At 36.6% G+C, this 11,527-nt stretch overlaps 3 protein-coding genes across 4 annotated transcripts; 1 reads left to right on the top strand and 2 right to left on the bottom strand.

The window, feature by feature from the left end:
- Positions 1-2,651: 2,651 nt before the first annotated feature.
- Positions 2,652-3,055, bottom strand: LOC106334691 (CDPK-related kinase 4-like). The gene is made up of 2 exons (XM_013773020.1): positions 2,888-3,055; positions 2,652-2,789 (listed from the first exon to the last, which is right to left on the bottom strand). Exons 1-2 carry the CDS (start codon positions 3,053-3,055, stop codon positions 2,652-2,654), a joined length of 306 nt encoding a protein of 101 aa, XP_013628474.1.
- Positions 3,056-7,363: 4,308 nt separating this feature from the next.
- Positions 7,364-9,356, top strand: LOC106334686 (syntaxin-121). 2 transcript variants are annotated; one of them, XM_013773015.1, is made up of 3 exons: positions 7,364-7,565; positions 7,665-8,191; positions 8,708-9,356. In XM_013773015.1, the coding sequence occupies exons 2-3, from the start codon at positions 7,723-7,725 to the stop codon at positions 9,160-9,162; spliced, it is 924 nt and encodes a 307-aa protein (XP_013628469.1). In that variant the 5' UTR covers positions 7,364-7,565; positions 7,665-7,722; the 3' UTR covers positions 9,163-9,356. The 2 variants fall into 2 exon arrangements, with proteins under 2 accessions (XP_013628469.1, XP_013628468.1); XM_013773014.1 differs by having other exon boundaries at positions 7,419-8,191.
- Positions 9,344-11,387, bottom strand: LOC106334687. The gene is made up of 3 exons (XM_013773016.1): positions 11,014-11,387; positions 9,909-10,016; positions 9,344-9,803 (listed from the first exon to the last, which is right to left on the bottom strand). The coding sequence occupies exons 1-3, from the start codon at positions 11,329-11,331 to the stop codon at positions 9,492-9,494; spliced, it is 738 nt and encodes a 245-aa protein (XP_013628470.1). The 5' UTR covers positions 11,332-11,387; the 3' UTR covers positions 9,344-9,491.
- Positions 11,388-11,527: the final 140 nt, after the last annotated feature.

The following is an 11,527-nucleotide window of genomic DNA, read 5'->3' as shown; positions in this document are numbered from 1 at the left end:
ATTGTATATCGATTGAATATTTAGTGGTTCTATATTACAATGCTAAGGATGACAAAATATATATAATAATGGTAAGAAATCTTTTTCAGCCTACTAAATTATAAGCAAAATATCTTAGTGATCTCTGTTGAAAAAAATATAGACCGTCCCTGAATAGAAATTGCCTGATGTTTTTCTTAGCGTAAAATATCAGTAAAGAATTTTTTTGAACAAATAAATTGATGTTGTAGCTATTTGTTTGAGTTGTGGAGCCGTTATTATGGAAATCTCAACGATGTTGAAGATCAGCTTTACATTTATCAATTGGATGTATGTTCTGTATATGAGGGATTGCTATTTTATTGACATACGCGAGGTGTATAAATTTATTTCAAAGCAGTGAAATAATGTTTATAATTTTTGAATACACAAATTGAATGACTAATAGTTGAAGCATAAAATGTAAAATTTTGTAGAGTAGGTTTTATATGAAATATATAATCTATTTTATTTGTTTGTAATAGTAAGATTGTCGCATTTTTCTTTTATTTTGTTGGGGGAGATACGTTACAGTGGCATATGTCCTTGCGAGTGTTGTTAAGCAACAATGGAGGATTTTCACATACGCTCAGTGCATTGACTTTATTGATGTCTTTCGACATTGATTTCATGTAGTTTCCGTGTCCATGCAAATAGATACTGATGCTAATAGATAGTCCACCAATAGGTTGTTGTTGGTTTTTTTTTTTACAGACGGAGTGGATTTGACAAGACAGGTGAGGGTTCCATACATGCTCGGTCTTTCTTCAAGGCATCTAAAGCATTGGGCTTATTTAATTATCTACAGTTCCAAAGTTATTCTAGTGTAGTATTATAGAAATCTTGAGTGTCTCACTTTAAAAAAAAAAAAACTTAGATCAACAATTAATCTTTTCTTTAATTGGTTTTTATCTTTTTAATTTGATCTAATTGTTTATTACATACTATTGATAGTGACATTTTACAATTTTATTTTATTTTGTTAACCACAAAAAAAAGCATGACATAAATAGTTCTAAGCATATTTGAAAAATTTGACCAAAAAAAGAAAGCAAAATTTTAAAAGTTTATTTTGAGTTTTTCTAAACAAAATATAACAATAGTAGAACTATAATTACATGTAGAACTGGACAAAAAACCTGGATCCGGAAAATTGAACCGAACCCGATCCAAAAAAGTAATATCGAACTTGAACCGAAATTGATTAAATATCCGAACGGATTCAAAATTTTGATATTTAAAGAACCGAAACCGAACCCAATCCGGTCCAAAGTATTTTGGGTACCCGAATGTATCCGAAATAGATTTAAATACCTAAATATGTTACTTATCTTTAGATTTAATATGTATTAAAGACATCCAAAATATTTAAAATACTTTTAAGTTTTCCTAAATACTTGAAAATATACACAAATAATCAAAATTAAATGTGTAAAATAGCTAAAATATATTCAAAACACTACAAATACTTGAAAGACTATCCAAATATTCAAATCAAACCAATTTATATGTTAATTTTATGTATTTTGACATATATTCAAATTTATATGTAATATATAATTTTGTTTATAGATTTTAAGAAATTTTAAGTATATAATAAATTTAAAATTTTATAAAATAATTTAAATGGATTATCCGAACCTGAACCGAACCCGCGAAGATCCGAAACGAACTCGAACCGAAATTTAGAAATATCTGAATGGGGTTGAAATCTTTGAACCCGAACACCCGAAACCCGAATAGATCCGAACCGAATCTGAATGGGTACTCGAACGCTCACCTCTAATTACATGGAATTCTAAATTTTTATCAAAATAATTAAGACCACAATTTTTTTTCCCTATATACTCGGTCCTTCTTCAAAGCATCTAAAGCATTGGGCTTATTTAATTATCTACAGTTTCAAAGTTATTCTAGGGTAGTATTATGGAAACCTTGAGTGTCTCACTTTTAAAAAAAAACTTAGATCAACAATTTATCTTTTTTTAATTGGTTTTTATCTTTTAATTTATTATAATTGTTTATTACATACTATTGATAGTGACATTTTACTATTTTATTTATTTGGTTAACCACAAAAAATATGACATAAATAGTTCTAAACATATTTCAAAAAAATGACCAAAAAAGAAAGCAAAAATTTAAAAATATTTTGAGTTTTTCTAAAGTAAAATATAATAATAGTAGAACTATAATTACATGGAATTCTAAATTTTTATCAAAATATTTAAGACCACAGTTTTTTATTTTGCTTTAAGCCACAATTATATATGAGCCACTATTGTTTCCTTGAATCGTTTTTTTGTTACAGTGCAGTAGTGGAGACTGAAAGAGTTTTTGCATATTTATAATAATAAATCTAACAGTTATTTCAAACAAAGTTAGTCATCTCATGTATGATATATTTTTCCTGTTTGTTTCTTTTTCTTTTAGGGGTTTGGTTCTTCTGAAGACAAAATGCTCAAAGAATTATTTACAAATGACGCACCTAGCTTCCATTTCCATTATATATATTTTTTTTTCTTCCAGTATATGTTGTACATTTAAACCCAATATCTTGATGACGACTAAGTCGTTTTCGATACTTATCAAGAATTGACTCACACGTAGAAGAATTTTCCCATGCCGATGTGTCACCTAGGTCTTGAGCTCGAGCTTCGTACGATCACACCATGCAAGAACTTAGCGTAGCCCAAGAAACTAAGCTTTCCATCCAAACTCCAGATCCAATCCTTGAGCAGAGGATATGCATTTGGTGCCAGAGTCATCTCCTGCTTTATACCACGCCCCAATCATTAAATATGTTTTAGATCTTACAAGATAGATGATGCTTACTCAATCACATACAAGGTTGAATATAGGACCATACCCCGGCTAGTTCTTGGACGGATATGATTCTATGCCCTTCTTGCTCGAAGTTCTCAAATGCTGAAGTTGCAATCTGTTCCCATTCTTCAAGAGCCCCCAGTTGGTAAACGCTGACCCCAGCCGCACATAACTTTTCAAAGTCCAGTTTCTTTTGTGCCAATGGTTGCATTTTCTTCTTCTATGCATTCTCAGTCTAAAAAGAATAGCCGTCTCTATCATCTTCCTCATGATTACTGAAGTTCCCTTAAATCAAAATAAGAAGAAGAAAATGAACACTAATAACAGTTATTTCAAACAAAGTTAGTCATCTCATTGAAGCGGGATGGTGACGGTGGAGTCGGTCACCTAACATAGAACTTGCTAAACTTGTTTTGTTGTGTTGTTTTAACACTGATGGGGACCTAAAACTCTGCAACCTGAAAGAAGACACACACAAAAACATTGTATCTATAAGAGAAAATAGGATGATAGATGCAATAAAATCACGTTAGCAAACCTATCCTCGACTAAATAATCTAAAAAGAGACCAAACAAACAAAACCTGATGAATCGTTATGTGAGATCAGCTTCTGTTTGGAACGATCCTCCGCTGCAATTCCCTGTTTAAGAAACAAACAAAAAAACATCCTGAAGAGTCAAAATTATTGATTCTATTACAAACATTCTAGCAGAATGTATTTCACTTTTTAGACTTGCAACATCTTTGCTACTCCTCAAGCTATAATTCACTTAACCGACAAATGATGAAGGAAACAAATACAACCAAATACCAGATGCAGCTTATGAATTGCTCTTGTCGCGGTGGTGTGAGGAATGTGCCGGTGTTGAATCTCACCACCGCCAGAACCGGTAAGCTTTCAAATCGGCGAGCATGATGGAGGATTTCTCCATTGTTGAGTTGATGCTTTGCAGGGATCGTGCTTTTAGTTTTTGCAGATTTAATGCTGTTCATCGTCGGGAGCAAACACATTTATAGATGGAGCTTCCAGCGGTTATCTTAGAATATGATAAGCTCCATTAAAAGCCAGAGAGTGGGAGGGTGGTATAAGTGACATAAATGCTAGGATTTAAACACCAAAAAAATGTAAATGGCAGATGTTACATAGTGTCGATCGGAATTCTAGCTGTATGGTGAAAACGTCGATGCTTTGTAAACTTAAGCAGGATAATAATGTAACCCTAAATACATATGGGCCTAACTATACAAAACATTCAAACATTAGACCCAGTAACTGTCCCATAGATTTGGTACGAAAATTTTGGTGAGATGAAGAAATTGGAGAAAACACCTGTCCTAATTTGCACCCTTCAACCTTATGATGTGGCACTCTAAGGAGAGACTATTGTCTACTTTATTGTATAAGATGTACCATATTTTTAGAAAGACTTAAACTTATTTAACAAGAAAAATTTTACTTCCTTATTTTGTGCTCAAGAATATTCTCAATATATTGAATTTATGGTCATCGCCTACAATTCTGAAACTTGCGTAAAAATGTAGACATCACCAAATCAACCTAAACTCAAATTGTTCTGCATTTTAAAATTTGACATGTAACTACAATTTTAAATTAGGTACTATAAAATGAAATATTATTAGAATTTAGAAGTATAATATAGATATATATTAACTAACGTGGAATATTAATACTTTTATGTTCAATATAGGTATCTGAGGGATAATTCATAATTAATAACACATATCGTTAAGAATTATTATAAAATCGACAACTCATATAATTAGCTCATTTCAGTTATTTTAACAAACTATTATTTGTTTGTTTTAGACCATAATTAATAAAACATCTGTAAATTTATTTGGCCGTAAAAAATATTTATAACTTTTAAATTTTACATAATAACAAATCTCGCGCTTTTAAAGTGCGGGTCAAAATCTAGTATACTTTTAAAACATCTTACGATAGTCGTCGTTGTATTAGGGTTCTTTGTGGGTTTTATTTTAAGTTGATAAAGTACTAAAAAGATAATGACAATTTCAACTAACAAACAAATATAAAAAGTACTTTCAAACAATAACTAATGAGTTGTAGATCATAGTAGGCCGAACATCCGGGTCATCGAATCGGGTCTTGTCGGATCCTTGTCTTTTGGATCTTGAAAATTTGAATTCGTAGAGGTACATATAATTTTCAGGTCGGTTTTGGGTCGGATTTTACCGGGTCCGGGTCGGTTCGGATCTATAATTTCAATATCCATAAAATACTTTTAATTTTGGGGTATATTCTTGGTTTGGGTCGGTTCGGATATTTAAGGCCCGAAATACCTAAATTGAATCCAAAAACTAAAAAAATACCCAAAAATTCCATAAATACCCAAAGAATCGTAAAAATGCCGAAGATCTACCTAAAATCAGACCAGAAAATTCAAAACAGACCCAAAATTTTACCCGAATACTCGAATTATATTTTTTGAAAATCTAAAATTTTACCTGCAATCTGAAATTATACCCGAAAATCCAGATCCAAAACTTAAAAAAATATCTGAAATATCAAAAATATACCCAAATACCCAAATATACCTAATATATACAATAAATTTCGGGTACTTCAGATACCCGATCGGGTCTTGGGTAGAACACAGACCCGAACCGAGACCCGTGAATCCAAAAAAAAAAGAGATCCAACAGATACTTCAGCATGGACCTGGACCCAGATCCGAACTTGTATTTTCGGGTCGGTTCCAGTCTTTGGATCCGGGTAAAACGCCCAAGCCTATATTACAGTGGCTGAATTGGTGGTTAGCTAAACAAATAAGCTACTATTGTCAAATAAAAACCTTTTTTAGTTTGATCTACCGATTAGTCCAAACAAGAAGTTAAGAATAGTGACATACCGCAGCGAGAAGAGTATTATGAATTGGTTTAAAGAGTTTGAAAGAAGAACACATCTATTTTTCCATCGAAACTTTCATATAGTACCCTATATGATGCGCCCTTGGGTAGCGCACCGGAAAAAACAGACATGCATGGCTTGATCTTTGGATGTTGTAAAGATATATGTTCATTGTTTGACTCATATCTTCCAAATCACAAGGCTTATACGCATGAAATCACTTGTAGAATGTTCTCAACTCAATTACGGAGCTCCTCAAAGAAGAATCAGATCAAACGGAGTTCATATGTGACAGTTATGCCATTTACAAATCATGTGATCTTTAGTTCTCGCGAATTCAGACCATCCGAGAAGCTGGAAAAGGCTAACCTTCTTTCTGATGAATCAACGACCAATTCAATCATGCCAAAGGTGATTATTCATGTTCTAAATGTCCAAGAAAGCCTTGGGTTTGATGGTTTTTTAAAAGATTCAAAAACGGACTTGTTTGGGTCAAATGGAGAAACCGATAAAAATTGGCAAAGGAAAAGAGAAAGATTTCGACCAGGCATTAAAGAGACATGTCTTGGCCCATTACAGGAGTATATTCTTCACTGAACCAAGTCAAGGTCGTGGTTATATCAAGAGACAGCCCAAGTTTCAGTCAAAGACTTTATTTAGTCAAGTCTTTGTTTCTATATTCAATGTCTTTATTTTTAACACATTTTTCTTTGGATGTCTGCAATTTGTAATCCTATAAATAAGGCTAAGAGCCACGAAATAAGACAATGATTTTTTTTTTTTATGAGTTTATCTCTTTGTTCTTTGTAGAACACTTCTTGTTTCTTGTTGAGTTTCTTCCAAGTAAACATTCTTTATTTCATTGGACTTGTGCGTCATATCAATCAACGTTTAGAAACTCTTCTTTTGTTGGACTTGTGCATCATATCAAGCAACAACTGAAGTCTGATAGTATCAAGAGACTTTCCGCCCCTTTTGTGTCACCATTGAATCCACCAGTTCTCCCTTTTGGCGAGTTCATATTCCCTTAGTCCGGCTGAGTGATCCTTTCCATATTTAGGGCGTATCACTATACACACAAAGTTTATACCTCATTTTATTTAGGGATCCATCAATTTTTTTTGACGGCAAACACCATATATAATTAATTCAGAAGGAATCGAATTGGTTACTAGCGAATGAACCATAAGTCGTTGTCCCATCCTCGGTCATCAAGACCATACCTCCACCGAACAAAGTGTCGTCTTTGTGCCAGGAGGCGTCCGTCAAGCATATCGGGCAGGTTCTTGGGAGAGGGGTTGCGCGGTGCTCGTTTTCAGCGTCTTCATCTTGTGGTTTTTCTATTACTTGAGTGAGCTTTCCGCCTCAGATTTAGCCAGTTGAATCGTCTCCAGTGGGGTGGTATCTTTGCCGTCGAAAGGATGTAAAACCAAACTCGGACAAATATTTGAAGATTCTAACTAATAATATATAAAATAAATATTTTAAATTTCTAAGCGCTGAAGGACATAAATGAACCTAGGCCTATTTGAATTCCTGATTATTTGGGCCTCACTTCTGGCCCAACAATGACAATTAATCTTTTCGCTCCGGTTTTATATGCTTACCATATTTGCACGCTACACGCTTTCACTATCACCTTTCCTTCTCCGCCATCACTACGAAGCTTCCAAGTCAATCACCAAGTCCTCCTTCTTGACTTTCTCCCTCCTCTTTTGACATTTCCGCAAAAACATATTATAAGAAAATAATTAAATTTTGGACTTTTCCTCTCTCTCTCTCTCTCTACCTTCTTCCGTCGTTCACCAAACCGTGTGGTTTGAATCAGTACGACTTTCTTCCTTCCTTATTAAGTCTATCCGTTGATTGAATCCGATCTGAGACTCTCTAGATTTTTGATTCATCGATGAACGATCTGTTTTCCAGCTCATTCTCTCGCTTCCGCAGCAGCGGAGACGCCGGCGGCGGCGGAGGAGGAGTCCAGATGACGCATCCGGCGGGAGTTAACCTCGACAAGTTCTTCGAAGACGTCGAATCCGTCAAAGAGGAGCTAAAGGAGCTAGATCGGCTCAACGACACGCTCCGATCCTCTCACGAGCACAGCAAGACGCTTCACAATGCCGAAGCTGTCAAAGATCTCCGCTCCAAGATGGACGCTGACGTCGGAGTGGCTCTGAAGAAAGCGAAGATGATCAAGGTGAAACTCGAGGCGCTCGATCGCTCCAACGCGGCTAATCGGAGCCTTCCCGGATGTGGACCTGGATCTTCGTCGGATCGTACAAGGACCTCCGTCCTCAATGGTTTGAGGAAGAAGCTGAAGGACTCTATGGATAGTTTCAACCGCTTGAGGGAGCTGATCTCGTCTGAGTATAGAGATACTGTGCAGAGGAGGTACTTCACCGTCACCGGCGAGAATCCGGATGAGAGGACTTTGGATCGGTTGATTTCTACAGGTTAGTTGAATCGTTTTCACCTGAGATTTGGATTGTGTAGTTCAGTGTTCATCATGAATGGTCTCCGAATTTGGATGCTCAGATAGACCTGAAGGTTCGGTTCGTTCGGCTGGTTTGGTTCGGTTAATTTGGTTTTCGATAAGTTTAATTCGATGAAAATTTTGCCGAATTGAACCGGTTAGTTCGGTTTATGAAATTTATGTCTAAAGTTTTGGTTAGATTTCGGTTTAACTTGATTAAAAACCTGAATAGTTTTGGTTATTTTGATTTGGAATATGGTTAAAATCATATTAATTGGTTTGTTTTTTTCTCTTCAAAACTGAACTAACCGGTTACCAACCAAAACAAGAACCGGTTTTTTTTAAATTGAACCAAACCTGAACCAATTCGGTTTGGTTATGTTCAAATCCGCATGCCTATGTGTTTCACCTGGATTTGAAAAGAAGCTTGAGATCAGAAACTAGACATACTCTTAGGTGAGTGGTGTGTAACATTGGGGAACTGTTTTTATTGCAGGAGAAAGTGAGAGATTCTTGCAGAAAGCAATACAAGAACAAGGAAGAGGACGTGTCTTAGACACCATCAACGAGATCCAAGAAAGGCATGACGCGGTTAAGGACATTGAGAAGAATCTCAGGGAGCTTCACCAAGTGTTTCTAGACATGGCGGTGCTGGTCGAGCACCAGGGAGCGCAGCTCGACGACATCGAGAGCCACGTGGGCCGAGCTAGCTCCTTTATCCGAGGTGGAACTGAGCAGCTGCAAACCGCTCGGGTTTACCAGAAGAACACCCGTAAATGGACATGTATCGCTATTCTCATTCTCATCATTATCATAGTTGTTGTGGTTCTTGCTGTCGTTAAACCATGGAACAGCGGAGGTGGTGGTGGCGGTGGTGGTGGAGGTCAGCCAACTTCAGGTCAAGGGTCACCACCAAATCCTCCTCAGGCAAGGCGTCTTCTATTGCGTTGAAGTGAGTTTCGTAGTTTGCAAATCTATTCTTTCTTTGAAACCTTTTTAATCAAACCAGTAGAATATTTCCTTTGTATAATCTATCTATGATGCTATTATTTTGGTGCACTTTATGTGATTTTGGGTTTCTTGTGTTTGGCTGGGGTATATGTGCATTTTGAACCAAATGATCTGTTAATCATTATCTTTTAGAAGCTGTGCGTAAATCTTCATTCATGAAAAAGTTACAAGCCATGTAATAAAATACAGTAAATATATAGCGTAACCAAGAGACCGGGTAATATACAAACTTACAAAAGAAGTAACACACATGAGGAGAAAGAAACTCATCAGAAGAAGTTGTTGAATTGGCTGCTTAGTGAACCCTTTAGATTAGAGTATAGGCCATAAAGCGAGTACTGCTTCAGATTCGCAACCTCGTACCACGAGTTCAACGCGGTGTAGTGCTTATCCGTGCCGGAGAACGCTAATTGGATCCCCAAGCTGCAATCTACTTGCCCTCCTTGGTTCTTGCAGCTTTGTCTCTTAATCGCGCATTCTTCTTTGTTGAGACACACGAACTTGGCATTTCCAGAACATTTGGAGCATCCGTCTTTCTTCCAGAACAAGTTCTCAAGCCTGCCTTTCTGAAACTCAAGAACCTGGAAGATAAATAGCACAAAATAGAGATTAACACATGTGATGATAATAGAGGTAGAAGTTTCAATAAGATGAAAATGTAGACTGATATGAGCTTATTCAATTACTAGGGTGAAGCTTGTCACGACGTGATCATTGTCTGCAACCATAATTGGAACTGATCTTGCAGCGTATTTTGAACCAGCGAATGCTACCATGTATCCCTTTGATGAATCCTGGAATCACAAAGTATCATACCTCAACTTTTAAGCAAAAGTAATAATTTTAGTGATCTCATATCATGTTTGGCAATGAAGCTTACAAAAATCAACTTATGCCAGTAATATCTACACTAGTATTCTAATGACATACACAACATAAGTTAACCTGCTTATCACCTAATTCTTTAGAAGCCGGGGTATCAACTTGTAATCTAACTGAAACAAAAAAAATGCAGAATGAAAACAAGACCTTGCAAAACCTTTTCTACACATTAGGACATTGATACAAGAGATGTCTGACAATTAGCTTAGCATCAAAGACAACTACCAAACTTGTCAACAGAGCAAAGTCTCCAACTTTCTAAGCCTGAGATTCCGACAAGTCAACAAACTAAACTAATTTTCAGGAGTATCATCCGTTGCCGGAGTGTGCATGCGGCGGTTGTGTGTACGACGTGGCGAAAAGGGCCTTAGAGGCGAGAGAGAAGGAGAAGCTTTTCGGGTTTCTCATGGGTTTGGACAGAAAACTTGGCAAAGGGATGGCACGAATCATGCTTATGAAACCTCGTCCTTCTTTTAGCGAAGCTTATTCTCTTTTGGTTAACTGGACCACCTCATGAACACTCTCCCATTTCATTCTCTTTGTCCGCTCATATTCAAATCACATCTTTTATTCATTTGCTTATCTCTATGAAAATTCACCAAAAAAACTTGGCTTTGCCAAAATCGTGTTTTGTATTGCATCAGCAAGTACATTTTTTTCTCCCAAATTACATACTATTTGTATTAAAGTTAGTGGACCACTAGCTTTAGCATAACGACAACTAACTACCAAACTTGCCAACAAAGCAGAATCGCAAACATTCGACAAGCCAACAAACTAAACTGATATTGTCTGAGAAATTCAGATCCAACTGAAACACCCTTACGATTGTCCTAATCCTTTCTAATCTGATCAAATCCTACAATCAAATTCCCTCAATTCACGATAGATCAGAGATTGAGAACGAACCGGGGTGAAACTAGAGGAGCTTGAGGAGGTATTGATGGTGAGAAGTGTGATCTCATCGACTTTAGGTCTGAACACGGCGAGCTCAGAGTTACCGTTGAGGGAGAGGCGGCGACGATCGCAGGGAGAGTACTGAACGGAACGATTGGTGCCAAAGAAAGAAGCTCTCGCCGCGAAGGCAATGCCGAAAGTAAATCCGTCGCCTACCGCGACTGTTGAATCTGAGCAAGGAGAGTAGACTCTATTGTCGTCGCCGGCTTCCGTTAACGATGACGTCAGCGCCGCCGCGAAGAGGAAACAGAGGAGAAGGAATCTAGCCATCTGTCAAAAGGACCCACAAAAAAAGAAGCTCCTTTGAAACTTCTCGCTCCGAATTGTCGTCAGTGTGATTTATCAAATAAGCCTTTTAGCTTATGGGCCTGAGCCAAGAGGGCCTAAAAATAATGTTTAATCTTTTATATATAAAGTATACTTTTTCCCTTCTTCCGACAAGTGGCAGGGGGGTTTGCTGCCACGT

The sequence above is a fragment of the Brassica oleracea genome, chromosome C3, assembly GCF_000695525.1.
Source record: "Brassica oleracea var. oleracea cultivar TO1000 chromosome C3, BOL, whole genome shotgun sequence".
Lineage (NCBI taxonomy): Eukaryota > Viridiplantae > Streptophyta > Magnoliopsida > Brassicales > Brassicaceae > Brassica > Brassica oleracea.
Note: the sequence above shows the minus strand (reverse complement) of the source record. Positions and strands in the feature narration are given on the sequence as shown.

What these genes read in the sequence shown, in the direction of transcription:
- LOC106334687 (XM_013773016.1), bottom strand. Translation starts at nt 11,331, where the DNA reads ATGGCTAGATTCCTTCTCCTCTGTTTCCTCTTCGCGGCGGCGCTGACG. An exon ending in GCTCCTCTAGTTTCACCCCG is followed by an intron (nt 10,017 to 11,013) that starts GTTCGTTCTCAA and finishes TTGTGATTCCAG; the next exon opens with GATTCATCAAAGGGATACAT. An exon ending in TCGTGACAAGCTTCACCCTA is followed by an intron (nt 9,804 to 9,908) that starts GTAATTGAATAA and finishes TTTATCTTCCAG; the next exon opens with GTTCTTGAGTTTCAGAAAGG.
- LOC106334686 (XM_013773014.1), top strand. Translation starts at nt 7,645, where the DNA reads ATGAACGATCTGTTTTCCAGCTCATTCTCTCGCTTCCGCAGCAGCGGA. An exon ending in GGATCGGTTGATTTCTACAG is followed by an intron (nt 8,192 to 8,707) that starts GTTAGTTGAATC and finishes TTTTTATTGCAG; the next exon opens with GAGAAAGTGAGAGATTCTTG.
- LOC106334691 (XM_013773020.1), bottom strand. Translation starts at nt 3,055, where the DNA reads ATGCAACCATTGGCACAAAAGAAACTGGACTTTGAAAAGTTATGTGCG. An exon ending in CCGTCCAAGAACTAGCCGGG is followed by an intron (nt 2,790 to 2,887) that starts GTATGGTCCTAT and finishes GGTATAAAGCAG; the next exon opens with GAGATGACTCTGGCACCAAA.